The 27768-nt window shown below is 40.2% G+C and overlaps 1 protein-coding gene across 6 annotated transcripts in view; it reads left to right on the top strand.

Moving 5' to 3' along the window:
* Positions 1-27768, top strand: part of ckap5 (cytoskeleton associated protein 5) — a 39653-nt gene that overhangs the window by 3364 nt on the left and 8521 nt on the right. For 2 of the 6 annotated variants that reach the window (XM_019361480.2, XM_019361479.2), the window contains exons 2-34: positions 4391-4487; positions 7139-7332; positions 8305-8511; positions 8745-8916; positions 9015-9147; positions 9252-9352; positions 11085-11198; positions 11297-11401; positions 11859-11948; positions 12472-12636; positions 14100-14228; positions 14313-14471; positions 14636-14737; positions 15366-15476; positions 15609-15701; positions 16022-16207; positions 16382-16476; positions 17087-17270; positions 17416-17561; positions 17828-18002; positions 19045-19158; positions 19370-19498; positions 19686-19880; positions 19965-20091; positions 20551-20636; positions 20886-20996; positions 21413-21535; positions 23905-24054; positions 24124-24327; positions 24407-24542; positions 25552-25745; positions 25841-26013; positions 27327-27350. In XM_019361480.2, coding sequence (XP_019217025.1) covers positions 4431-4487; positions 7139-7332; positions 8305-8511; positions 8745-8916; positions 9015-9147; positions 9252-9352; positions 11085-11198; positions 11297-11401; positions 11859-11948; positions 12472-12636; positions 14100-14228; positions 14313-14471; positions 14636-14737; positions 15366-15476; positions 15609-15701; positions 16022-16207; positions 16382-16476; positions 17087-17270; positions 17416-17561; positions 17828-18002; positions 19045-19158; positions 19370-19498; positions 19686-19880; positions 19965-20091; positions 20551-20636; positions 20886-20996; positions 21413-21535; positions 23905-24054; positions 24124-24327; positions 24407-24542; positions 25552-25745; positions 25841-26013; positions 27327-27350 — 4484 coding nt within the window. In that variant the 5' untranslated portion in view covers positions 4391-4430. The remainder of the gene's footprint in view (positions 1-4390; positions 4488-7138; positions 7333-8304; positions 8512-8744; positions 8917-9014; positions 9148-9251; positions 9353-11084; positions 11199-11296; positions 11402-11858; positions 11949-12471; positions 12637-14099; positions 14229-14312; positions 14472-14635; positions 14738-15365; positions 15477-15608; positions 15702-16021; positions 16208-16381; positions 16477-17086; positions 17271-17415; positions 17562-17827; positions 18003-19044; positions 19159-19369; positions 19499-19685; positions 19881-19964; positions 20092-20550; positions 20637-20885; positions 20997-21412; positions 21536-23904; positions 24055-24123; positions 24328-24406; positions 24543-25551; positions 25746-25840; positions 26014-27326; positions 27351-27768) is intronic. The other 4 variants (XM_013276570.3, XM_019361481.2, XM_013276571.3 and 1 more) reach the window with 4 other exon arrangements.

Genomic DNA, 27768 nt, shown 5'->3' with positions numbered 1-27768 from the left:
ATATTAAGTGAATGCAACAAAGGATCATGAGAAGCTTGAAAAAAGTACCACGAGCTGAGAGAAGAGCTTGAGAAGATGTGAAGGCAACAGTGCTCCCAGTGGTAATCAGCGCAATGACCCCAAGCTGGACAAGTGTCTCCAGCAGATCCCAGGAACAACACCCAGGATCTCTGTCCAGAGGAGCGCAGTCCTAGGAACAGCAATGATGCTACGCAGGACCCTCAAGATTCCAGGACTTGGGTAGAGGACCCAAGCTTGAAAGGGGACATGAAATGCTACACATATAAAGCCTAACTTGCATCATAGAGCCCAGCTCTCAAAAACGGACAAATCTAACACTGTCTGTGAAGCTGGATTTAAGAAATAAGTTTAAAAAACATGTTTAGCGCCATCTTCTCTCAGTGTACATTACGTCAGCAGGTTGTTTGTTTGGTGTAGGCTTGCATTAGTTAGTTATATGTTCTGTCATTAGTTGGATAACAGCGTGGAAAGCAAGGGGACTAAAACTAAAAATCTGTTTAATGGGATCACTTTTGTGCTGCCCCTGGATATAACAATGTTAAAACAAAGGATATACGGTCCACTTTGACTGTCTGGCTGTCTTGGCTTTCCCAACTCAGCTTTTCAAAAATTTGCATTTGTTCAAGTGTGATCAGTGATCAGTCAAAGTCAGTTTGCAGCTGTTGGCACAAAGGTGAGATGCGCCCTCCAGTTCATAGTACCCCCAGAGTATTTTCATTTATTCAATAAAATATTCACATTTGTTGTCCCTGTATCGACATATCGCCACACAAAATAATACAGTATTTTTAATATTGTAATAATTTAATCTTTGTTTTTGTTTTGTTTTTTTGTGTGTTCTATGTGGTTTTTCTCCTCTCTCTCTTTCGAACCCTAGTATTTACCTGGATAAGCCAAAATCCTGCTTGGTAGTCCAGGGCTCAGGACTTAAGAAACCAATGAATCATGCCATGGTAGCTAAGCCAAGTTAACAAAAAGTCAGAGCTCTGTTGAGTCATCATTCTCTTAACCTTAACTAGTAATGACTTCATGAATTTCTTAACAGCAGGGACGTTGTAAGTTAACTTTGAGAATCATTTAATGAAAAATGTCAATAACTAATAAAAGCATTTTGAACCGTTTATTGTATTCTTGAATAATGGATCATGCAGCTTAACTGTGCATGCATCATGCATTATCAACATTAAAATCTAGAGAGAGCCCATCTACCTTTCAGAGAAAGCTCATTTCCAACCTTCCTTTTTATCTAAAAAATTCTTGAAAGTGTAGTTGCAAAATGGCTAACTGATCACTTGCAGAGGAATGGTTTATTTGAAGAGTTTCAGTCAGTTTTCAGAGCTCATCACACTACAGAAACCATATTAGTGAAGGTTCCAAATTATTTTCTTGTTGCATCTGACAGTGGGCTCATCTCTGTGCTTGTCCTGCTAGACCTCAGTGAAGCATTTCATACAGCTGACTATTATTTTATTACAGTAATTAGAGCATGCTGTAGTTATTAAAGATACTGCTCTGTAGTGGTGTGAATCACATCTATCTAATAGACTCCAATTTGTTCATGTAAATGGAGAGTCCTCTTCACACACTTAGGTTATTGAAGGAGTTCCACAAGATTCTGTGTTAGGACCAATTAAACTTAAACTATGCATGCTTCCCCTTAGCATTAGATGGCATAGCATACATTTTCCATGATTTGGTACTATATAAATAAAATTGAAATTAAATTGAATCTCTGGGCGTTTCCCAGTGGAGTTTGGTGCTTCATCTAGCCAAAGAAATAACTTTACGCTATGTACATTCACTTCTTAACCCAAAACCAAGTGCCTCAACTGATCTGGACCATGATAATGGTGTCTGTTTGGGCGTGACCTCAATTGCTACATTAATTATCAATGGGCAAATGTACTACAAGTCTCTTTTTCCCAACTTTAGTAGCTATCAAATGACACTTTCCATTAGCTGTCATTAGTATAGAACACTACGCTGTACTTACTCCTCCTCCTCCTTTCCTTTTTGTTTTTCTTTCTCAGAATCCTGCTACATCTCTTTCTAATTGTTGACTGTACAGTGGGAAGATAAGGCGATCGAACTGTAGAACATCATCCACTCTAGATACATTAGCAGATGGTCATAATACATTTTTAACCAGTTGCTTAAAGCCTCACTTTCCCACTATGTACCACATTGTTTCTGAACCACTGTTTGCTTTTTCTGTCATATGGACTTCAACTAAGATGTTCAGCTGAGTCATTTGTTTACTTTTTGCTTTTTGGAGGTTGCTAAAATAGGCCCTGCCCCACCCCACCTCCTTTTCTTAATATATTTATTTTTTAATAAAGGTATTAAATTGTAATTGGAGGCTGACTGGCTATTGTTGTCAGACATGCCCAGGCTTGTCTTGTGTGTGCAAAGGAAAGTAAACACATGGCATTGGTATAGTATAGATTAGGGCTGTGTGATATGACCAAAATCTCATATCCCGATATAAGACATTTATCGTCCTGACAACGATATAAATCACAAAAATTTAACATTTTTCTGTAAATTCTGTGAATCTTGGGCAGCTCGACTTGTGTTTAGTGTTTCCAGCTGGGCGTCGCGTACCTGGAGTCGAATGTTTTAACTGATGCATGAAACGATACATTTTTAGACATCGGTTGTAACGGCCACCATTTTCTTTGTGAGTACTTATTTCACGGCGTACTGCGGGGAAAAGCCTGTTCTAACATTTGAGTCTAAGGTTTATTTTTTAGCACCTGACGACTCTTTTTGCTTCTCATCCGTAAACACTCTGCATACTCATTCACATGATTCAGTTTATTTTGAAAAGTCTCAACAGGATCTTGAGCTTTATTGTGAAAGGTTTACGTGGAAAACAAACAAGCGGACAGCGGAGCCATGCGATGGTTTTACCATCGTTGCTGCTAACGATAACGCATAAAAACAGGCGCTTGTCTGTCCGTAGTGTGGTTATATTAAATATAAGAGAAAGAGAGAACTTTAAGAAATTAATATAGCCACTACAGTGACGATCAAAACAATGAAAAAAATACTGCTGTAAACAGTTTATTTTGCAACACCGCGAAACAAACGATAGCTTAATATGAAACGATAGACGTTTTTATATCGTCATCCGATATATATCGTTATATCGAACAGCCCTAGTATAGATTGCTATGATATTTTTGTCACATAAAAAATTTATACCAGGATGACTGGTATAGGGAGAGATCTGGCTGATGTAATGAAGGGAGGGAAGATGGATGAATTGTGTGTGCAGCAGACCAGGTTGAATACAAGCAAGGCCAGATGCATTGGAGGTGGATTCAAGGTATTCTTGATGCAATATATTCTTATGTGATGAGAGATAAGAGTAGGTATAATCTTAACAGAAGTGTGTGAGAATAGTATTGTGGATCTGGATTGTCAGACAGGGTCATGAATTTGAAGCTGGAAGTCGAAGGTGTGATGTTGAATATTGTGCTTATACTCTACAGGTTGGATGTCAGTTAGAAGAGAGCGTAATGCTAGACTAAGGATGTTTTCACACTTACAGGTTGTTTACTCTGGTCCAGATATATTGAACTTACAAACTTCTAGCTTTCTTCTGGGTTTTGCTTTCTTTTTTTTTTCTTTTTTTTTTTTCTTCCCCTCTCACAAACCTGACCTTTTTATATTAAGCATTGGCACAATCAACTGGTCAACTGGTCAGTGATGTGCTTTACCTTCATAATGCTCTAAGCTTGTAAATTTGAGTTAAAACTGAGGGTTCTTCCAGTGTGTACATTATATAAAAACTTGAGCAAGAATTTGAGCTCTCACTCTCATGCCAAAAAAAAAAAAAAGAAATTAGATTTGAGAAAAAGAGTTGATGCTCACAAAGCAGAACATGTATCTACAAAGTTATCACAGCATTTCCAAGTGTGAACAACTGGAGTGTGAAGTATTATCGAGAAATTCAAAGAGCCAGCCAAGAGTGTTCAGATGATGGCATAAGTAAACCGCTTTAGGCTTCCAGTGTGCACAAGAAAACTCTTATACGTATTATCATAACTGGTGCACTTTAGTGTTGGTTTGATGTTGATGGTGTAAAAGTCCCACTTATCAAAACTGCTGGTTAGCTTACAAACCTAGAGGCTTCCCAAATTAATTAGGATATCCGGATAAGAAGGGCTTTAATTTTTCTATCTTAGAAATAGGTGCATGGACTAATTTTTAAGGATTATTCTGAGACCACTGTCAAAATTTATTAGAAAGTTATAATGTTACGAATTAAAGTGGTGTGTGTGTGGTGTTTTTGTTTTTTGGGGGAGACATGCTGTGTAAATGATGTGTGTGTGTGTGTGTGTGTGTGTGTCCCACACCTCAGCAGTGTACCTTTGGGGAAGCTGAGTCCCCAGGCAGCCACCATGGGGGACGATAGCGAGTGGATGAAGCTCCCCATTGACCAGAAATGTGAACACAAGGTGAGCCTCTCACTTATGCTTGTCCTCTGTGAATGTATTTATTTTTTCCTTTAAAAATATTTGTAAATGTTTCTACACAGCTCTTTTACTTGATATTTGATTTTTAATAAAAGTTATTTCAAAATTTGTCTTGATGCATCTAAGGAAATCATAAAAAGTTTATTGTTCATCTGGAGTTAGCGTTTTCAGCCAGAGAAACATTTTGTCACTCAAGACCAAACACATTAGCTTAGTGTTGAGTGGTCCTGTTGCTGAGGTTGCAGTCATCCTGTAATCTCTTATGCACTACCTCCACTCTGCTGAAACTTTTGTCCACAGTTGCTCTGCTTCTACATCTGCAATGTTGTTGTTTCAAATTCAGGTTGGTTTGACACAAGCAGCTAAGAGGAACTGTTTGGGGTACTGCAGCTGTACGACCCGGTACTTTAGAAATGTGAATATGTGAAGGATGTTTTTTAAGTGGGGTTTCTGTGTATTAATAGTTACTATAGCCCGTTTTACATTAGTACCTACTTTAATGGACTCCGTACAGTTCGCAACAGTTTTCCCATTAGGTCATAGTACCTGGTACCAGGTACTTATTTTAGTACCTGCTTGCCCGGGGTTCCAGGTGATCCAAGCAGGTACTACAATCTGATGTCGTCAGACTGCATGCCACCGATTGGCTGGTCAGTAGCATCACACGATGAGTCATGAGAACGTCTTGTTCATGAAAATCAAAATGCTCATTTTGATAACCCAGCAACGGGGAAATGACTACCAAAAAAACAAACCCCCCCCCCCCCCAATACTATGGTCCTTGAGTCTGACGAAAAGTCACAAACCAAGCAGCAGCTATATTCTTGCCTCGAAGTCCACCTTTGTTGTAGCATTCATGTCGCATTTTAATTATGTCACAGGACGATCAGACGCGTTGCTATGTTGACAGTCACGCACTCAAGGCAGTATTAGTTTGTACTGGAAAACCTGTCGAGTTGTGGCGATCTGTGGTGGTTCGATCCGAGTAGCTACTAATGTTAAAGGGGCTTTTATTTCTTTGGAAAGATCCAAAGAATTTAGTTTTCTAGTTTGTGTTCTTTAACACATTTCTGAAATGTACGTTATTTTTAGTTTTGGGTAACCTTACCTTTCTTTTTTTTTAAAACCTCTGGCAGTTCACCACTTACCTTTGTACCATTTCAAGTTATTCATTGGACTTGAACGACTTGAATTGCAATAAAGAACTAAAACAATTGGGGGGTTCTCAAACATCTGACCGATGGAGTAAATCAGTTTTGACTGATGTGGGGGGGAAAAAATGGTTTTATAATTAAAATGGTTCACCTTGTGAGATCTGGAATCTGAACTATGCTGGAGATTAAGGCTCTGTTTTATTCTGGTTGTAGCCACTGGAAGATGATACAGCTACTCAAGCAAACGAACCGCTGGACATGGTTAGCATAATCAGCTGGAATATGTTTTATATAGATATAGAAGTCATTCTTTCTTTCCCCTCCTGAGCATGAGAGCCACAGTTTGGGTTTTTTTTTTGGTTTGTTGGTTTGTTTGTTTTTTTTATTTTCTTTGTTTTTTGTTTTTTTGTATACCAAACAAAAGGCTTTTAAACGAACCATACGCTGAACTCAATTTGATTAGTGCTTTTGTGTTTAACATGGGCGGGAATGCCATTGTGGTGTTGTGGACTGTACAGAGAATGTGAGCAATCCAGCTTTCTAAAGCTAAAACAAAACTGCACCCTTTTCCTTTGTTATTCTCTTTTAGCTCACAAATAAGCTTGACTGAAAAGCCAGCAATCACTTTGCCTACAGTAGATTTAATAGGCATATGGAGCATACAAGGATATACACTTTCTAACCGATGTCTGAGATTTTTCTTAAGGCAGTTCACCTGCGCAGAAGCTTGAAACACTGTTTGTGTATGTCCATTTAGTTTCTTTGTGAAAGCATGACTGAATAGGAATATGTGAATGGTTTTTAATCATGATTTTATACCATATCACTCCATTAACACAAGCTGTACTTTGTTGCTCTTTTTTTCCCCCCCTTTACAAGAGTGAATTAACAAAAACTAAGCAGTAGTAGCAAATATGGACGGAGCCACTTTGCATCACACACCGCTTAGTGAAGCCCTCTTATGAAGCCTCAAGCTAAGCATTGGCATCACCATTCCATCATGTTCCACTATAATGGAATTCATGCTGAGTTAGATGAAGTCTTATGATGCATGAGACTGAAGAAGTCAGTCGAATGAGTGACAAATGTTTCTCCCACTGAAAACGCTGCATAAGAATCAACTTTTTGGGATTCTGGAGAATCCTGTCTGCCTCGTAAAATTACCATCATTTAGAATGTTTTATCATGTAAATTAATATTTAAATTAATAAGACCTGTCAGAATTCAAGGATTCATGTTCTATTTTTAGTTTTAGGCTGACTGGTGATACATGATGTATCTAATTTTTTTTTTTAAAACCTACCAAAAGCAACATGTGAGATCAATGTGTGATGTTTTAAGGCTATTTGATCTTGGGATTGCAAAACGAATGTTTTGTCAATATAAGTTGTCTTGAGTATCTTTTACCCTTTTGCATCATTTAGCATTATTGTCCAGACAATGTGTGAAAGTTGGAAGTAAAATATGTATTTCATATAGATTTGGAAAGCCCGCCTGAATGGTTATGAAGAAGCACTGAAATTGTTCCAGAGGATAGAAGATGAAAAGAGTCCAGAATGGGGGAAGTACCTGGGACTGATTAAGAAGTTTGTCACAGACTCGAATGCAGTGGCTCAGCTCAAAGGTCTGGAGGCAGCCCTTGCCTTCATTGAGAATGCCCACTTTGCTGGAAAGTAAGTAACAGTAACAACAAGAGTTTCTTCTGCAATTTCTTTTAAAAGTCTGGAATGGAAAAAGCCTGCTACTGTGCCTCTAAACAAAAAAAAATAAATATAGTGGGTCTGTTGCCTTGCTGGAAAGTGTTGAGTTGCACTGCAGCAACAGTGGTTTGCCTTGTGATTCAATTAATGTATAAAGGTAAACTGGACTCAAAGATGGTGCCAGTTAAATTGGTGGTGCTTAATGCTTATTAGTTTTTCCCTTGCTTACACCAGCTTTTGGCCTAGTCTGTAGAGTTTCTGTTAATCTAATGAAAATACACACATGCAACACGCACACAAATAAAATTGCTGAGGGATGAAATAAATTGCAGCGAGCAATTTATTAAGATTTTTTTTTCTCTTTTGAATAGTTATTATTGCTCATTAATATGACAAAAATATTTTTCTTTTTTTAGGATTACTCAATTAATATATTAATTGATTACTAAAATAATCAATAGCTGCAGTACTACTCATTTCCTTATGGTGTTGGGGGGACATATTTTTCTGTTCCTGCTATGTCGTTATAATTTTGAGCACCTGGTGAAAAAATGTGTTTTTAAAAACAAACAAAACAAAAACGTAACATACTTGGAAGCTGAGGGGTAGCACTGGCGGCTGTGAAGATCCTTTTTTTGTTCTTTTCTTTTGGTATTCAAAAGAATAACAAAGGTAGCAGTAAATCAGCTAAACTCTGTATTAAGCAGTAATAGCACTGATGAAAGGGTGCTATTTTGTGTTTGGGCCACACTCTACTCCTACAAGTCACTTGTGAATTTGATTTTTTTTTTTTTTTTCTTTTTTTCTCTTTTTTCAAGCTGGTTGTTAAGTGTGGACACAGTTTAACTTCTGTCCTGTTAATTCTGCTAGCATGCTATCATGAACTTGTATATCTGTGTATATGCCTATATAATTTTTTTTGTTTTTGTCTTTGTCACTCCATAGGACGACGGGTGAGGTAGTGTCTGGTGTGGTGACCAAAGTGTTCAACCAGCCAAAAGCACGGGCCAAAGAGCTGGGTATGGACATCTGTTTTATGTACATTGAGATAGAGAAGGCTGAAGTGGTTCAGGACGAGCTGCTCAAAGGACTGGACAACAAGAACCCCAAGATAGTGGTGGCGTGCATTGAGACTTTAAGAAAAGCTCTCAGGTTAGTGTAACTATACTGAGAATCCTTTAATGTATAGACACAGCAAATGTAGTATGTCATGTTAATGTTGCCTCTGTACCTGCCACCCAAGACCAAATAAACAAAAGCATTGACTAAGTTTGATCAAATTGCTCATTTCTGACCACTGGAATCAAATTACTGTATGTCAGTCTGTGTAAATGTCAGTCCTGTAAATAACAATAATCAAATGTCACGTTATTGTCTTTTCACAGTGAATTTGGATCTAAAATAGTAACATTGAAGCCAGTAGTGAAGGTTTTACCCAAACAGTTTGAGTCTAGAGAGAAAGCGGTGAGAGATGAAGCCAAGCTGCTTGCAGTAGAGATCTACAAGTGGATCAGAGATGCTTTGAGACCTTCACTTCAGAACATTAATTCTGTACAGGTGGGGCCCATTATTACACATATTTTACACTCATTTCATTCATTTTCGTTCATTAAAGTCATGATAAACTGAATCAACCTTTTTTTTTTTTTCTGCAGCTCAAAGAGCTAGAGGAGGAATGGGTGAAGCTACCTTCATCTCCTCCCAAACAGACGCGCTTCCTGCGCTCCCAGCAGGACCTGAAAGCAAAGTTTGAGGAGCAACAGGCTCAAGGAGGAGAACAGTCAGATGGTAGATTTATAGATTAGAGAATTGCTTCTTTGATGTGTTGTTAGATAAAGAGGAGATAGAGTCATAGTGTGGTATTGACCTTTTCTTTTTTTTGCCCCCATCAGGAGATGATGGGGAGGAAATGGTGGTGGCAGTGGATCCTTATGAGCTGCTGGAGCCTGTGGAGATTCTGTCAAAGATGCCCAAAGACTTCTATGAGAAAATTGTAAGTTTACGCAGCTTTGCAGTTCAAAAACCTTCCCAAACATCAAAATAAAGTAACGGACATGGTCAGCAATAATACTCAGGTAGGCTGTAGCATTTAAATTATCTTCTTTTTGTACTACCGAGCCCAAAGACAGTATCCCCCACATCAATACAGCTATACCACCAGCAACCTGAATTGTACAATGAATGGCTCAGTCATTCATATTGATTATAGAATAGAATAGAATAGAATGCCTTTATTGTCACTATACAGTTGTACAATGAGATACAGAGCAAACTTTCTACTCAGTGCAAACATGCTGGGGGGGTACAGTTCTGCAGTGCTATATACATATGGACAGTATTAACATAGGGAAAAAGATATATACACACACACACACACACACAAGCTGGTTTTAAAAAAAGTAATATGTAAAAAATAGTGTTGTGTATATACAGTTGGGTTATTGCACATAGAATTGGTATTGCACAGTGGTGGTCCATAGAGGAAGTAGGAAGAAAAAAATTGGGGGGGGGGGGCTGTGTTATCGGTGCATGTGTGAGTTCAGGGTGGTTATCGCTTTGGGGAAGAAACTGTTTTTGAGTCTGTGGGTTTTTGTGCTGATGCACCTGTAGCGCTTCCCTGAGGGAAGCAGGCTGAACATGTTGAAGCCAGGGTGGGAGCTGTCCTTGATAATGTTTGCTGCTCTGCTGAGGCAGCGGGAGGAATAAATGTCCATCAGGGAGGGGAGAGGGCAGCCGATGATCTTTTGTGCTGTCTTGACCACACTCTGAAGCCTCACTCTATCCGCCTTGGTGCAGCTGCCGTACCATACCGTGATGCAGTAGGTTAGCAGGCTCTCAATGGACGAGCGGTAGAAGGTCAGCAGCAGGTTGGAGTTCAGCTTGTACTTCCTGAGGACTCTCAGGAAGTGCAGCCGCTGTTGGGCCTTCTTGACGACTGCTGAAATGTTGTCTGTCCAGGAGATGTCAGAGAGATGAGGACACCAAGGAACCGGAAGGTGTGGACCCTCTCCACACACTCCCCGTTGATGTAAAGGGGGGCTAAGTCGGTGCTGTGTCTCCTGAAGTCAACAATGAGCTCTTTGGTTTTCTTAGTGTTCAGTGCCAGGTTGTTTTCTGAACACCAGGCTGCCAGCTTCAGGACTTCCTCTCTGTAGTCTGCCTCGTCTCCCTTTGAGATGAGTCCGACTACCGTGGTCTCATCAGCAAACTTGATGATGAGATTGTTGTTGTGGGTCGAGCTGCAGTCGTGGGTGTAGAGAGAATACAGGAGGGGGCTATGCCAAAGTTTGACCCTACCATTTGCTTTCAACTGATCCAAGCTGGAAAACAACTTGTTAAAACTGTTTTTATATGACAAGGTTACAAGCTGCAGTAGTTGAAATGGGGCATTTTCTAAAGAATATAACCAAGACAACCCAATAAGAAGAAAGAGAAATATAACAACTTGCTTCTCTAACATGAACAGAAGTGATGTAATTGAGCTTCAGATGCATCCTTTGAAGGACGTAGCCCATAAATTGGAACACAGTTATTGAGCTCCCCTGTCTGCTTTGGTTTTTCTGTTGTTTTTGTTTACCAACAGGCCTAAGTGTTGTTGTTTTGTTTTGTTTTTTTCCTTAATAGTTTTAATTATTAACACATTAAAATAAATCTTCACTTCAGGTGATGGTACAATCGTGGAGTTTAAATGCTGTTTAATAACGTGTTTGTTCTGTCTATTGTAGGAAGCTAAGAAGTGGCAGGAACGAAAAGAGGCACTGGAGGCTGTCGAGGCCTTGACCAAGAACCCCAAACTAGAGAACGGAGACTATGGAGACCTTGTCAGAGCCCTAAAGAAGGTAAAGGTTCAAAGTACTCTTGAGTGGCTTCAAAAAGCATTTTTTTCTCACAGGTCTGGGTTTCGCGATTGTCTCTTGACAAGTTTACTGTGTTCTAGGTCGTAGGGAAAGATGCTAATGTGATGCTGGTTTCAATGGCAGCTAAATGTCTGGCAGGATTGGCTGCTGGTCTGAGGAAGAAATTTGGAACATATGCAGGACAAGTAAGTTGAAGCGCCTTTTCTTGATCTAAATAACAGCACATTTTTGAGAGGAGAAAATGTTCTCTGTAACCTTGAAACACTAAATGGATGCTGTAGGCTGAAATGATCAGCATAGCAACTTTAGGAAATAAAACATGTTTTTTTGTTTTATTTTATTTTTTTTTTATTCCTTTTATTCATCCATCCGTCCATTCACTTCCGCTTACCCCGCCTCTCGCCCTATGACAGCTGGGATAGGCTCCAGCGCCCCCCGCGACCCTCCTTTTATTCATTAGGAATAAAAACAAACAAACATGATGCAAAGCTGTATATCAGATTGAGGTATCATAGTTTTGTTTTAAACATAGTTAGCTTTTAAATTGATCTGTTTGTTTGCATCTTATATCACTAGTTTGTATATGTCATCGAATAGGCTGGCCCAGTTTGTTACTTTCTAATGTGAGATCTGTCTTTTAAGGTGGTTCCAACCATTCTAGAGAAGTTCAAGGAAAAAAAGCCACAGGTTGTCCAAGCCCTGCAGGAGGCAATTGATGCTATCTTTCTCACTGTGAGTAAATTCTTTACATCTTATTGACAACAGGCTTCAGCATGTAAATCTGAATGAAAAACCTCTAGTCCTTGTTATGTGTACTTTCACTTAACATAGATGCCATAGATCAACATTTTCAGTTTTTAGCCCTCAGCCATAAAAGGCTGATTTGTTATTGTCACCACCCCCACTAGTCCGGTGCTGTGAACGCCTAAGTTTGTGAATGCAGGAACGAGGTGACGTAGGAGCTTCAAATTAATACCTAAGTGCATCTACTAAAAATCTTGGATGAGTTTGAATCTGTGACCTTCTGAGGTCAAGTTTTCATAAAAACTTGTAAATTCCATAACTTGAGATCAAGACGGCATAAGATTTAGAAATTGATACCTTAAGTGTGTTGACTTATAGCTGAGAGGTAGCACTGGCAGTTGCTGGTATTCTTAATACTATATGCACTTTCCCAGTAGTTATAAACTTAGAACTTAAACTCCTGTTAATTGTAGAGAATTTCACTGACTGTGCAGACTTCTCCCCCCTCCAGACAACTCTCCAGAACCTGTCAGAGGAAATCCTGGCTGTGATGGACAATAAGAACCCTTCAATCAAGCAGCAGGCCTCTCTTTTTCTCGCCCGCTCCTTCAGACACTGCACACAAGCCACACTGCCCAAGAGCATCCTCAAGCCTTTCTGTGCTGCTCTCATCAAGGTACACATGACTGAAGAGTACAATTTATAATTTATGATTGCAGCATTACAGTGTAATGCCTTTTAGGATGAACCTATAATTAACCCTTTCATGCATGAATTACAACCTCAATCAGGGTTTCTCCAGAACCTGGAGAGGGTTTTTTGGGGGGTGAAAATTCTGCAGTTTAATATCTCATTGCACTCTGAAATAAAATCATGGTACAAATAAGCAATTGAAGTGAAAAAAGAAATTGTGGAATCAATTTATAGACCAAAATGTGTTCTAAACTTTTGACTCATCAAAGTAGCCACCTTTGGCAGATGTAACAGATGAACACACCCGTGGCATTCTTTCTACAATAGAAATCAAATATTCTTCAGAAAGTTCTTCCCATATCTGTTGGAGAAGTTCCCATAAATGTGTGGCACTTGTAGGTTGCTTTGCTTTCACTGTTCTGTCCACTTCATCCCAAACAAGCTTCAAGTCTGAACCCCTGACAAACTAGGCACATATCAGAGGGTATTGCATAGCACTGCAGAATGCTGTGGTAGCCATTTTGGTTCAGGGAGCCTCTCACTCAGTACAAGTCACCGACCCTGGATCCAGCAAAATAGCCACAGACCGTCACACTTCCTCCTCCATGTTTGACACTTGATGCGACACACTGTGGAACCATCCTTTCGCCTACTGGATGGTGTACAAAGATCCTGTGTGATGAACCAAAGATTTCAAATTTTGATTCATCAGTCCATAATACCTTCTTCCGGACTTCAGTTTCAGCTTTGGGTCTGCCAGACCTCTTCCTGTCAGAGTTTGCCCCAGTTTCTGAGTGCCTTTTGATCCTGAAGGAAACTGGGATCACTGACACTTTGACTTTCTTTGCAATTTTTCTGTAGGAAAGACCAACATTTTTAAGTGTTATAATGGTCTGTCTCTCTTCAATCAATTCTATTGCTAATTGCCTTCTTCTCTCCATTTTTGGCAATTCTCCACTTTTGTATCATTTCAATCTATTCTTTGGGCTTGAATGACTTGAATTGCAACATTCTTCTTTGTTAGTACTGAGTGCAATCTAGGCAGACGATATAGGCGACACTGCCCCTATAGTTTCCTGAAGTGTATTGCTGTTACAAAAATGCATGTATGTGGTATTAGTATATGACAATAAAATTCTGCGTCGATGAATTTTTATAGTCGACCTCATTGATAATGTTGAGAATCGTTGCAGCCCTGCGTGTATATATCTGTATGAACTCGGTCACCTCGTTAACAAAAGTTTGCTGTAACATTCACAGATACAGTGATGTTAAGTTCTCTGCATTTGTTTTATGTTCAATATACGTATGTAACTTAACAGACACCAACATTTGTATCGCCAATTGAATTTTGTTCAAGTCACAACTAAATATGGACTGAAAAATTTGAAAAGGCACTGCAGGTCTGGCCAACTAATTCTAAGTGTAGCTATGTTTTCCTCACAGCAAGTAAATGACTCTGCGCCAGAGGTCCGTGATGCTGCCTTTGAAGCTCTGGGGACTGCCATGAAAGTGGTGGGAGAGAAAGCTGTGAACCCTTTCCTGGCTGACTTGGATAAACTTAAATTGGATAAGGTGAGGAGCAGGAAGATGTGAATTCAGACCTTAAAAGTTCAATTTTTTTGTTGTCATGAACTGCTCACTTTGTTTTTGTTGCAGATTAAGGAGTGTGCTGATAAGGTGGAGCTCTCAGGAGGTAGGAAGGGTGCAGGAGGAGGCGGCACAGTTGAGAAGAAATGTGCAGCTAAAGCCGTCGTCCCTGCTGAATCTGTATCCAAATCCTCTGTTCCATCGAAGAGCCAGTCTTCTGCCAATAAGGTGTGCTGAGAGCAATGCATGTACAGAAAAGTCAAATTAGTCGAAGGAGAAATATTGTTGCCTTATTGTATATCAGCTTTGTTAGTGATAAATAGAATGGTTGCGTGGTTGGCGTGATTACCAGTCTATAGTTCTACTTAAATCTTTTTCTCCATTTTCTCCAGGTGTCAGCAGTTCCACCTAAGAAAGGGAAGCCGACCTCTGCAGCTGGTGCCAAATCCAAGAAGTCCTCCGACAGTAAAGAATTCACTGAGTCTGAACTTTCAGTAAGTCATTACTTGTCTGCATGCTGGTCCTCTGCAACAAATGTCTGGCATATCAATACATGCCATTGCCAGAACATTTGCTGTCTCCCAGTCCAGTGTGAAACTCATGGAGAAGAGAGGGAGGTATTCTAAGAAAGCTGGACAGAGCTGTAGAAAGTCTTTAAGCCATCAGCAGGGGAAAAAATGTGTATATACTTGTACTATCCTTCTACAGTGCACAGTTGACAGTGTACCTGCCCAATGAAATGTACACACAACGCAAGACTTTACATTCCCACATACTTTATTTCTTGCCAGGCTTTACAACTTAAAAACAAAGACAATGATATGAATGCAGCAGCTACTATACTGTAAAACAACATGCTAGTAAGCACAGTTGAAAATAACAGATTTAAACAGCTGATTAAAGTAACTAAAACAACTCCATGTTTTCACTTGGGATTATATGAATATTGTCTTAAAGTTAGTTATCTTAGTGAATCTTTTCAGTATCCAGTCCTCACTACTGACAAAGAGTGCCTAGCAGCATTAACTCATGTCATCATTATAATGTTGTATCCCTATGGGATACAACATCAGGCTATTGCTTTGGAATTTCTTATCGTGTGCTTGTGTGTTGTTATATCAGGTTGAGGTGTGTCAGGACTTGGCTGCAGGTGTACTTCCTGCCTCCTGTCTCGAACAGCTGGACTCGGCCAACTGGAAGGACAGACTGGCCAGTATGGAGGAGTTCCAGAGGGTAAAGTCTTCCTGTTCTGTCCTCATCAGTTGTGTCATAAACAACTTCATCACAGAACAAAAGCTGATTGACTCATAATATCCAGCAGTGATTGCAAATAACATTTTTCATTAAGTTTGTGTATCCTTCTAGGCTGTTGAGACAATGGATAAAGCTGCAATGCCCTGCCAGGCCTTAGTCAGGATGTTGGCCAAGAAACCAGGGTGGAAGGAGACGAACTTCCAGGTAATCACTGACAAGATGATGTTAGTGAAACATCATTAACATCTGCTCAACAATTAACAACTACATTGCACAATTAAACAATGAACTAATGGGAGTGTCTCTTCCAGTTGACAGCACTCCTATACAAATTTTACTGACTGATTTAATGAGAATTTAAAAAAATGTCAATGAAAAGCTGCTGTAGAGGGAACCAAGGTTTTGGCACTGCACTTAAAACCATTGGCATTCTTTGCCATTTACACACTGGCTTTCAAAATAAAGCAACTGTTATAGTCACAGATCCGTAATCATGTCTGATTACTTACCCTTTTCTTGTTCAGGTGATGCAGTTGAAACTCCGCATTGTGGCTCTCATTGCTCAAAGGGGACAATTTTCCAAGACCTCAGCCTCTGTTGTTTTGGATGGCTTGGTGGACAAGGTTGGAGATGTCAAGTGTGGTGGAAATGCTAAAGAAGGACTGACTGCTATTGGAGAGGCATGCTCACTGCCATGGACTGCAGAACAGGTAAGGGTCAATTTTTCTGGATTGTTAAAGATTGAAAAGGTCTTTTTATATGTGCAGAAAATGACAGAAACATCAACAGATAAAACTGTAGCAACAGCGCCTTGATACAACTGTTGTTAAGAAAATTGAACTGAGATTGAACAGTATTAATGACTTATGATTTTTCTTTGTCAGGTTGTTTCTATGGCTTTTTCCCAGAAAAATCCCAAAAACCAGGCAGAGACTCTCAACTGGCTGTCTAATGCTATGAAGGAGTTTGGCTTTGCAGGGTAACTTCCTGTCCATCACACATCACTGTATTTGTAACATAATTTCCAACTGATTTTAATTTGGGGGCAGCGGGGCTTCTTCAAAACATCTTCATTCAACATTTTGCCAGGGAGGTTATGTTTGTGTTTCCCAACTGCCACTGGACGAGAGGCAGGGTAAACCCTGGGGAGGTCTCCAGTCTGTCAATGGGCTACCAGAGAGTCGGACAACCATTCACACTTATATTCACATCTATAGACAATTTAAAATCACTAACTAACCCAACCCTACTAACTGCATGTCTTTGGTGGTGTTAGGAGGAGGAATACCTGGAGAAACCCCGCCTATTCCTGTTAGGCAACAATAACACCAGTAAATAAAAGGAAAAACAATTCTATAAAAAAGAGTGGGCCAAAATCTTTCTACAGCAATGTGAAAGACTCCTTGCCAGTTATTATTAATGCCTGATTGCAGTTCTTGCTTTTTCATATCGCAACTAGATCGCATATAGAAGATTGAGATGGGCACCATGACATCAGTTGTTTTCCTGGCCTCATGTATCTATGCCATTTTTCACCCTGGAAGTTGTCCTAAAGACCTCTGTTAACATTTGACCTCCCTCCTCTCCAGTATCAATGTGAAGGGCTTCATCAACAATGTGAAGACAGCTCTGGGAGCAACCAACCCCGCTGTTAGGACAGCAGCCATCACTTTGCTGGGAGTCATGTACCTCTACATGGGAGCTCCACTACGCATGTTCTTTGAAGATGAGAAGCCGGCTCTCCTTGCGCAGATAGATGCAGAGTTTGAGAAGGTAGCACTTCCAGAGATTTCTCTAAATTTAACTATGTGCTCAGTTCAGCAAGTGTGACCGGTGTAATTATTGTAGTAGTATAATAACAACAACAACGGCAAAAATAATCACAACTAGTGTCTCTTTCTCCTGTCTCCTGTTTTAGATGCAAGGTCAATCTCCACCACCCCCTATCAGGTACACCAAAAAAGGGGCGGCAGAGGAGGAAGGTGGTGAAGTTGAGGAGCAAGATGAAGATGCTGGAGGTGGAGGACAAAATATCATGGACCTGCTACCCCGAACAGATGTCAGGTAACCTGATTGTTTCCTTGAAATGTATTTAACCATGCATCCATGTGCGGTAGCTGGAGCATGGATTCTCTGATGGCGACATTTTCAAATTCTTGGGTAACAAGCCTGTGTGGATCCATGTTAAGAGCTTCTAGACCTTCGCTGTTTAGGCATTTATCTGGCTAATTAGGCCATCAGTAGGATGTTGGACCTTAAATCTGTAATATGTCATGTTTGCCTATCCCCCTTCTTTATTTAATGTAGCTCTTTTTCCTTCTGTCTCTAAGTGACAAGATCACGACTGACCTTGTGTCTAAAATTGGAGATAAGAACTGGAAGATCAGAAAGGAAGGTCTGGATGAGGTTGCAGCCATCATTTCAGATGCCAAGTTCATCATGGCCAACATTGGAGAGCTGCCTCTGGCCCTGAAGGGACGTCTCAGTGACTCCAACAAGATCCTGGTGCGTAAGACGGTGGTCTTCACCTGACCTATAGGTCTCGCGTGCGTGCGTGCGTGCGTGCGTGCGTGCGTGCGTGCGTGCGTGCGTGCGTGTGTGTGTGTGTGTGTGTGTGAGATTTGAGAAAAACAAAAATCACCTGTACTGTACTTATCTACTTAACCTATTTGGTTTTTATCTTTGGTGAGGAAAGTATGGAGAAAGGATGAGAATCCAGGCCTAAAAATGATCGCTTTGTGTTCAACAGTTAGTACTCCTGCCTTCATTTAAAATCATGCATATCGATCGTCTGGTGACAAACATTCTGTCATTTTTACTACCCAAATTTCTCCTTCTAACATATTGGTCAAACTTATATTTCGATTAATCTTTGATTAAGAATTGGAGTGCTTAATTAGATCATTTTTACTCGCACAAGGCTGGATGTTAAGGTCCTTTGACCCCTTCCCAGCTGTGAACCCAAGGGGCACTACGCAGGGTAAAAGTCACTTTTTTTAGGATGCTAATCTTCACATTTTGAAATGAAAAGGCAGATGGTTTGGAAGACGGGTAAAAGAGGCCATCTGTGTCAACTGTCGTTGAACAGAATGGGTAGCTTACAACACCGACTATTAGCCACCTATATTACAGATTTGAGATCCCTTCCATGGCGCCTCAACCGCCACTCACATCTGTGAGGTGACCTCAATAGGTGAGATGGTGGGGTGAGGCAAGCTCTCAGTGGTTTCACCCAAAACATCTGGTGATAATGATCCATGCCTTTATTCATGACTTGATGAGGCACATTAACACCCACTAGGGTTTAAATACCTGGAAGTCCATTTGGATTTTTGAACTGAAGAAGCCTCTTGGATGACGGGTGAAATGTCTCTGTGAAACTTAAAGAAGTCTGGTTGATTTCCTTAGATGAAATCACAACGTGTGTGTGTGTCTGTCTCAAAAATTAAAAACTGTACCAGTTTAGTGTGAAGCAATATTACGTGTAGTAATACTTAAAATAAATAGGCACTAAATATTAATAAGGGTTTTACTTTGTATTTTCCAGGTGCAGCAGACTCTTTCTATTCTGCAGCAACTGGCTACAGCCATGGGACCTGGACTTAAGCAGCATGTCAAAGCTCTGGGAATTCCCATAATAACTGTTCTAGGAGACAGCAAGGTACTCAGATCACCAATGATAGTATTCATGTTCATCTTGTCACAAACGCATTATTTATTTTTAACCCTCTATTCCAGAGCTTTCCTGCTTTTGAGATTTTTACATGAAAATTTCATAAAAATATGAAAGTGCCATGAAGCAAACATGTTAATGAAAACAATAGTAAGATGTATAGACCTAGATTGAATTGTGCTGGCAATTATTTCTGCAGCCAAATGTGAGGGCGACGGCCCTGACCACACTTCAGGCCTGGGTGGAGCAGACTGGGATGAAGGACTGGCTGGAGGGAGAAGATCTTTCTGAGGAACTGAAGAGAGAGAATCCCTTTCTGCGACAAGAGGTACACACACCTATTCTTTTTGCTGTGTGGCCTCACAGAACATAACTTTTGATTGTTCTGAGAAGTTCTGTTTTCTAGAGATGGATTGAAATTTTAGTTGTTGGTGTTCCTTATTGCATGAATTGCAGCACAACGTGATGTAAGTAAGAGACTCATGTTTTGCTGGAAACCTCTGTGCATTCCCCAGCTGCTGGGCTGGTTAGCAGAGAAGTTGCCCACACAGAGGACTGTTCCAGGGGATCTGATGCTGTGCATTCCTCAGCTTTACGCCTGTCTGGAGGACAGAAATGGAGATGTGCGGAAAAAGGCTCAGGATGCCCTGCCTACCTTTATGATGCATCTTGGCTACGACAAGATGACCAAAGCGACAGGCAAACTCAAAGTACGAACCTACTGGATATTTTTGCTTCTTGACCACAAACAGTGAGTAGGAATTAATGTCATCTTACTCTCATTTCCCCCCCAGCCTGCCTCTAAGGATCAGGTGGTATCCATGTTGGAAAAGGCCAGAGCAGTGATGCCAGCTAAACCCGCGGCTCCAGCCAAAACGGGGGGAGGGAAAGGATCTGCAGAGCCAAATAGAGCTGCTTCAGGTATTTTTAATAGTTTAACATAGTCCCGAGTATGTGTTCAGAACATTTCGGTGGTACTCAAATTTATCTGAACAATGGATTGCATTTAATATTACAGGCATGGTTAAAAAAATTAAATGGCACCATTACAGCTAATCTTTATCCTGATGATAAAGGTGAAGCTCGGTGGTGCATGTGCTGTTGTTAAGACTGTATTGGACTTTTTCTCATGTGTGACTAAATAGTGATGGAACCCTTTTTAGCTTTTAAATCCCCTGTTTTGTTTTAAGTGTACTTGTTCATGTTTAAGAGTGATGCCTTTTTCTGATCTCCTCTCCTTCACAATGAACCCTCTTAAACTGGTCTAACAATAAAACTCTCAGGATTTCATTGGAGAGAAGTTTGTCATTTCCTGTTAGGCTTGCAGGTATGAGCTAAAACAGCCAGATCATTCTATTAATTTAAGTCTGTCCTTTGCAGCCTCCAGGTCTCAACTACCAAGTGAGGACGTCGCTGATAGTAAACCAGAAGTTAAGAAAGTCCGAGGTGGAATGGCTGCTAAGAAGGTATTTATCCTTTGTGTGCGTGTGTGTGTGTGTGTGTGTGTGTGTGTGTGTGTGTGTGAACAATATTCATTTTGTGTATAGCACTAAGCGGATACAAAGTGGTTTATAAATAAAGTCAGTACAGGATGGTTTGCCATGCACATTTGCCACTGGGGTTTTTTTGTTCTTTTTTTCTTTTACACCATTTTCTTATCAGTTAATTCAGGACCAAGAAGTTGTAAATACAGTATGGTTTTTCTACTCACCCAGCCTCCCTCCCCATCCGAGGAACCCATCCCTCCCCCTTCTTCCAAGGACAAGGACAATAATGGTAGTAAAAAGCCTTCCAGCAAAGGGAAGGCTGCTGGTGGCAATCAACAGGTAGATGTTCAAGTGTGGTTTAGTGATGAAACTCGGCTCAGAACTTCATTTGAACTGTCCCTACTCTCTCCCTGTACATCAGGAGCAGAGTTTCTCACTAGGCTCTTTTCAGCTTCTCTCTCTCGCCTTGGTTGTGTCAAAAATGCACTAACTTGGTTGCAGAAACAAAACTGATAGTTCACACAGGATTCAGGTTTCACCTTAATTGCATGAATGTGTTTGTCAGACCACCGATGATAGTTTTGCAACCTGCCTGGCATAACACCTCCTATATTTCTTCTTTCTGCAGTGTGTTACTTACAAGCTCTTCCTCTCTTCATTTGACATTAGAAAACATTACCATGCTCACACACCCACAGACACAACAATGTTTAATTCAGCTGTTCTCACTATGAATTTGCTGGTGCTTCTCTCAGGGTGCTGCTGGTAAGAAGCCTGTGTCTAAAGGTCAGAAGGATGATGAAGATAAGTCTGGGCCACTCTTCATCCTCATTGCCAATGCGAAGGAACAGAGGATCAAAGAGGAGAAGCAATTGAAGGTACCAGCAATAGGGCATGTCTTTGTGGACTTTCTAATTGTAGGTGTATCTTTTGGGCTGCTGGACTTTGAAGTTTTAGACTCGTGAAGTCTAAAAACATGAAATTTAAGAACTAAGGTGATTTTTTTTTTTTTTTTTTTTTTTTTTAAAGCTGAAATTTAAACTGAAAACGTTGGATATTGTTCTGTGTGCAGTGTGCTCAACACCACAATTAAATAGAGAACCACACTAACTTGAAGTGACAGGAGGATAACATGCTCAACAACACAACCAAAAGAATAGTCCTATAAAAGAACACAAGTTTTATTGGCACAGACAAAGGCTTTGACTTTGAAATGAAACCTACACAATCTGGTGATTAAAATATGATGGTTGTACAGCTGAAGTCAAAGTTGAACAGACAAAGACCAGTGTGTTGTCTCTATAGATGATGTACACGTGAATATAATTTTTGCACAAATGGAACTTCCATAGGAGCCGTCATAGGGCAATAGGCAGCGTGCACTCTGGGCAGGTCACCAGTCCATTGCAGGGTCCATACAAAGACAGGCAAGCACATACTCATATCCTCATGTATAGCTAATTTAGAGACTCCAATTTAACCCAGTTGGAGAAATGGGAGAAAACCATCACAGATAAGCAATCTCCATGCAGTACAAGATCAGACCCAAACTTTTATTACTTTGAGGAGAAAGTACTGGAGAGAAGAAGACTTGAGAATTAAAAGCAGCTCTAAAAATATATAAAACACTTATTAATGGGCAATAATGAATGTTAACCCTCCGGTTGTGTTCACCCCCACCCCCTTACTTTAGTGTTTCTGGTCAAAATTGACTGGTCAGTTTTAACAACTCTTAAATTAACATAAGAAACATTTTTCACCACCAAATTGAGTTCAGTGGGTGGGTCAATGGGTCGTTCAGTGGGACATTCAGTGGGTTGTTCAGTAGGCCGTAAAAGTGGGTCTTTCATTTTGTCATTCAGTGGCCCATTCAGGGTGTCAGAGGCCAAGGGGGGGGGGTGGATTCCCATTCATTTTCTATGGCGGGCACTTTTGACCGGGAACAAAACAGATGTAACAAAGTTGATTAAAACACTCAAAATTCAACAAAAGAGGTGCTCATCACTTTTATATGTTCAAGTGCATAGTGTGGAGGATGTCATCAGGCCTCGAGGCAATCGGATGTAAAACACAATATTTATGAGTTTTTTAACTTATAAATCGGTCAGATTTGACCCGAATGTGGTGAGAAGCAATAATAACAATAACAGCATTCTGAAGTTTCTGTGCTGCTGAAAACAAGACGTTATGATGGTGTAGATGTTAATTAATATTAACAATAATTCACTGTCTGGTGTGATAACCCTCAAGTCAGTGGCTCAGTTTTACTGGTACACACCTACCCAGTAGTCATACAAGGTGATTACAGGAACAGCGCCGCTGTGTTGGATGCTACAAACACATTTTCTTCCACTTTACCTGATCTCAACGTGTCAGTAACAGCTCCGCCTCTTTGCTCTTCGCGGTGTGTAAACAGACTCTGGCTCCACGTTAAACTACGCCAGCGTCATCATCACTGCTGCTGTTTTCTTATCAGGGTTTCTGTTTAAAACTGGGGCCTGTGTGGCCTTAATGTCAAACCTTTTATTCACACAATGCTCCTAAATAAGTTTGTATTACAGGCCTGTTTTTAGTCGCAAATGTGGGTGAAACACTTAAGTTCCCATTTCCTTGGTGACAGCGGCACGCTACAGAGCCACGGTTTATTCAGAATTTTTATAATCAGATATTTCAAAATACTTGATGAATCCTTGCAGCTCTATTTTTCATGTATGTCCCAAATCATTTGCACCTTTTGTTCTATATTCTGTATTAATTCCCACCAGTACCACTTTAATGCTACAGATTGTGGTTCACTTATCACACAAAAACACATTTGCTGCACACATATAGCTCTTGAATGGAATAATAAAGGGCTGTTGTAACGTATTGTAGTGAAAAAAGCAGCAGCAGCTCTAATTACAGTATCTTAATTACGAGATGTTGTAATTAAGATACTGTGTAAACTAAACACTTGTAGTTAAGGAATTGTTACTCCTGTTTTTTGGTGAATAGAACACCTCCAGTTTAATGTATGTCAGAGACGGGAGATTGCATCATGATGATGAGAATGATTACAAAATGAATGAAGTGGTAGAATACATGTAGCCTCTGTAGGACCGTTTAATACCAGTTACACCAAACCATTTAAAGGCATTTTCATAGTGTTGCATTGTGATAAAATTAGATGTGGAAAATGTATTTTATTTTATTTTTTGGTGAAATATGGCATGTCTGCTTAAGTAAAAAGAAAACGTTTTTGTTGTAGATTCTGAAGTGGAACTTCATCACCCCTCGAGATGAGTATGTGGAGCAGTTGAAAACTCAAATGTCCACCTGTTTTGCAAAGTGGCTACAGGATGAGCTGTTTCACTTCGACTTCCAAAGACATGTCAAGGCCATTGGAGTCATGATTGAGGTATTGGCTGGTCCTCTTCCTACTGCAGAGCGTTTTGTTTGCGTTTCACTAATGAAGTGTGTTTAACAGAGGTTGGAGAGTGAGAGTGAAGCCACCATCAGCTGTCTGGACCTGATTCTGAAGTGGTTCACCCTGCGGTTTTTTGATACCAATACTACAGTCCTGATGAAGGTGCTTGAGTATCTAAAATTGCTGTTTGCCATGCTGAATAGAGAGAACTACCACCTGACGGAGTATGAAGCCAACTCCTTCGTCCCCTACCTCATACTTAAGGTGAGTACACACCCGAGTGGGACCACTTCATTTATTTTCTTCCTCACTCCATCTGCTGAGCATCTTCCCTCATATTTAGGTTGGAGAATCAAAAGATGTGGTTCGCAAAGATGTTCGGGCTATCCTGGCCATGCTATGCAAGGTTTATCCAGCATCCAAGGTCTTCCCTTTCCTCATGGATGGAACCAAATCCAAAAACTCCAAACAGAGAGCTGGTAGGTTTTTCTTTGGTTACAGTCTTTGCTGCACCACATGACTATCAGTCCTCTTCTGTTTATAGATATAACACAGAAATTACATTAAAAAGGAAAGCTGTGTGGCAGGATTTTGATTTGGGGAAGGAAAAATGTTCTTTTCAAGCTCTGTCAGCTCCAGCAATTCAGGATGACATCTGCAGCGAAAGGTTGGGTGTGAGGAGAAAGACGAGGGCAAAACAGGACCGAATACTCACTATGGGAGAAAGGGCCAGAGTTTACTAATTAAATGTAGTAGTGGTGTATAAACCTACAGGGAGGAAAAAGAGATGAGTAAAGAAATGTTCAGTGCATTATGGGAAGCCTAAGCCTATTGTAACATAAGCATATAAGCTTTATCAGAAAGGAAAGTTGTAGGCCTAATCTTAAAAGTAGAGCATGTATGTCTCCTGAATCCAAACTAGGAGCTGGTTCCTTAGTAAACAGCTGAAGATTTTTCCTCCCATTCTACTTCTGAAAATTCTATGAACCACAAGTCTGCAGTTCAGGAGCAAAACTGCTGTTAGTTTAATAAGGTACTGAGGAGGCCATTAGACTGGAACATGGGGGGGGGGGGGGGGGGGGGGGGGGGGGGGGATTCAAGCAAGAATGGACAACTCAAACACCAAATGGCTTAGGAAAACCACAGAAGACATTTAAGTGGGTGATTGCAGGAATGTTTCCTGACTTAAGGAGGGAGGAAAACTCTTCACAACATCTAGGTAAGTCGGTAGGAATAGCATTGATATTCCTGTCAGCTGACTGACATTGCCCTTCATCTTCATAATGATCAACATGTATACACAAAAAGTATATCTTTGTATTGATAAATATGTCAGTATATACAAATAGACAATATATCGACTATATGGCCTTCACATTTATTTTCTTTTTTAAACTACAACCAGAGAAGCTGTATGTAGAGAAATGCAGGTTAAATACTGTAACACATTGTAATTGTGTTGTTTTCTTGTGTTTTTGTTTTTCTCAGAATGTCTGGAAGAGTTAGGTTGTTTGATAGAGGGCTACGGGATGAATGTATGCCAGCCTACTCCAGCTAAGTCTCTGAAAGAAATTGCTGTGCACATTGGTGACAGAGACACATCTGTACGCAACGCTGCCCTCAACACTGTGGTGGCTGTCTACAACGTCTGCGGGGAACAGGTCTACAAACTCATAGGAAATGTAAGATGAGCGCTGGTCCTGGTCATGCTTTGGTAAGACTTCACATGAAATTGTACTCTGCACTCTTTGACATGCTTCTATCCCTGTGCCTCCAGTTGTCAGAGAAGGACATGAGTATGCTAGAAGAGAGAATAAAGCGATCAGCAAAGAAGGCACCCACAGCTGTGGCCAAACAGACTGCAACAGATCGGTCTCAGAAGGAGCAGCCAACAAACTCCAATGCCACCTTCCTCCGCAAGCCTGCACAGGAAGACCCTAATAAGCTTAAGTATGTCCCCTCTGATTATGAGTTTGTCTCAACTAAATAAAAAAAATTAAAAGGACCCTCACCATAAGATATTAATATTGATGAGGGGGAAAAAATCACTGTGTGATTACTGCTTGGTGACAGTGCACAACAGGCCTTTGAAACGGCTATTCTTCAAGTTTAGCGACTGGTTACAGTAGGCCAGAAATACTATAAGTTTTCACGTATAGTTTAAAGCATGATATAAATCACTTAAGACACTGGTCTCGTAAAATGAATCTCGTTTTAATGAGGTTGACGGTTTCTTAGTTGTGCCTGCATGAATCCCAACACAACCTCATGCTGAAACTTTACTGACTCTTCAGTGTAAAAGTAAGCTTCATGTGATACAGTTATAATGCCCCAGAAAAAATATGAGTAATCAAGGAGAGCAGTTTGAAACTACTATACATCTTAGAAGAATCATAGTGGGGACTGGAGTACCTGGAGAGAACCCACGTAGGCACAGGGAGAACATGCAGACAAAAACAGGATCCAGTCAGCTGGCAGATTCAAACCAGGAACCATCTTGCTAGTAGGTGACAATGCTGCCACTACACCTCTTTGCTGGCAGCATTTTATTTTCTGTGTCACCAAAGTGCCATTAGGTAACTGTTGTTATGATTTGGTGCGTTATAAGTAAAATTGAATTGTGTAAATCGGTTTAATAAAGCTGTCATAGTTTGAGAGTTACTGGCTCAATATTGACCCTTTCATTATGCACAGTGAATTATTGTAGCATGTAGTTTTGTGGACCAGTGCACAAGGGAGCAGCTTCAGCTTCACAGTAAACTAAATGGAAGCCCAATATGACTATAACTTACAACGTTAAGCTAAAAAACATTCAGTATGGTTTCTACAGTAGCCAAGTTAATCATCGTGGCTTATGTTAAAATAATGAATAAATACAAATCTCAGAGGGATTTAGATTGTTGTAATATCTGCCGTAAATAGTTTGCATTATGAATTGTCTTGAAATGCCATATTACAATCTATTCCAAATGTTTCCTGTGAGCATGTTAAACATTTGGTCCATTGTGTTTTGGTTGGGATGAATCTAATGCAGTCATACATCAGTTTGAATGTTTACTCACAACTTTGTCTGTCCCCTTCTTGCCTTGATATTCTGAGTCATTGCATGTTGGGTTCTTCTCATAAGGTTACTTGTCTAGCCTTCAACTTAGTTTAACTACAATCACCTTTCACTGGCCGACTGCCTGCCTTTCTCTTAACCCTTCATCTTTCTTCCTATGTGATTTCCTCCTTTTTTCTGCCTGCCTTCCTTTCTGGAGCAGAATAATGTATCGCACGTATAGGATGTGAGTACCAACTCCTCCTCCTCCTTCCCCTCTTTTCTGTCTGTAGCCATTGTAAGAACTCGTCTCACTGTATTCTTGTTCAGTGTATTCAGTGTAAACTTGTTATTTCTGTTCTTCCTCTCTCATTTCTCTACTTTTAGAGGGTTATTTTTGCCAAATATTGTGGTTGCTGTTTCTCCAAAACAGAAGCATGAAAATATATCTTTTCCCCTCCACTGTATTATGGTTATCTGAATTTTTGATCTCTGGCCCAGAGGTGTGAATCACTCTTGCAGCCTTCTTGCTGATGTACATTACCCACCGTAGTACACTGGTTAAGCCAATGAGCTTTTCTGACAAGTTTTTCTTTTTAGTTTTTCCACTGTTCACTTGCACTTATCTATGCCAGACACATTTATCACTTTTGTCAGTGGATTAT

Source organism: Oreochromis niloticus, linkage group LG7 (assembly GCF_001858045.2).
Source record: "Oreochromis niloticus isolate F11D_XX linkage group LG7, O_niloticus_UMD_NMBU, whole genome shotgun sequence".
Classification (NCBI taxonomy): Eukaryota; Metazoa; Chordata; class Actinopteri; order Cichliformes; family Cichlidae; genus Oreochromis; species Oreochromis niloticus.
Note: the sequence above shows the minus strand (reverse complement) of the source record. Positions and strands in the feature narration are given on the sequence as shown.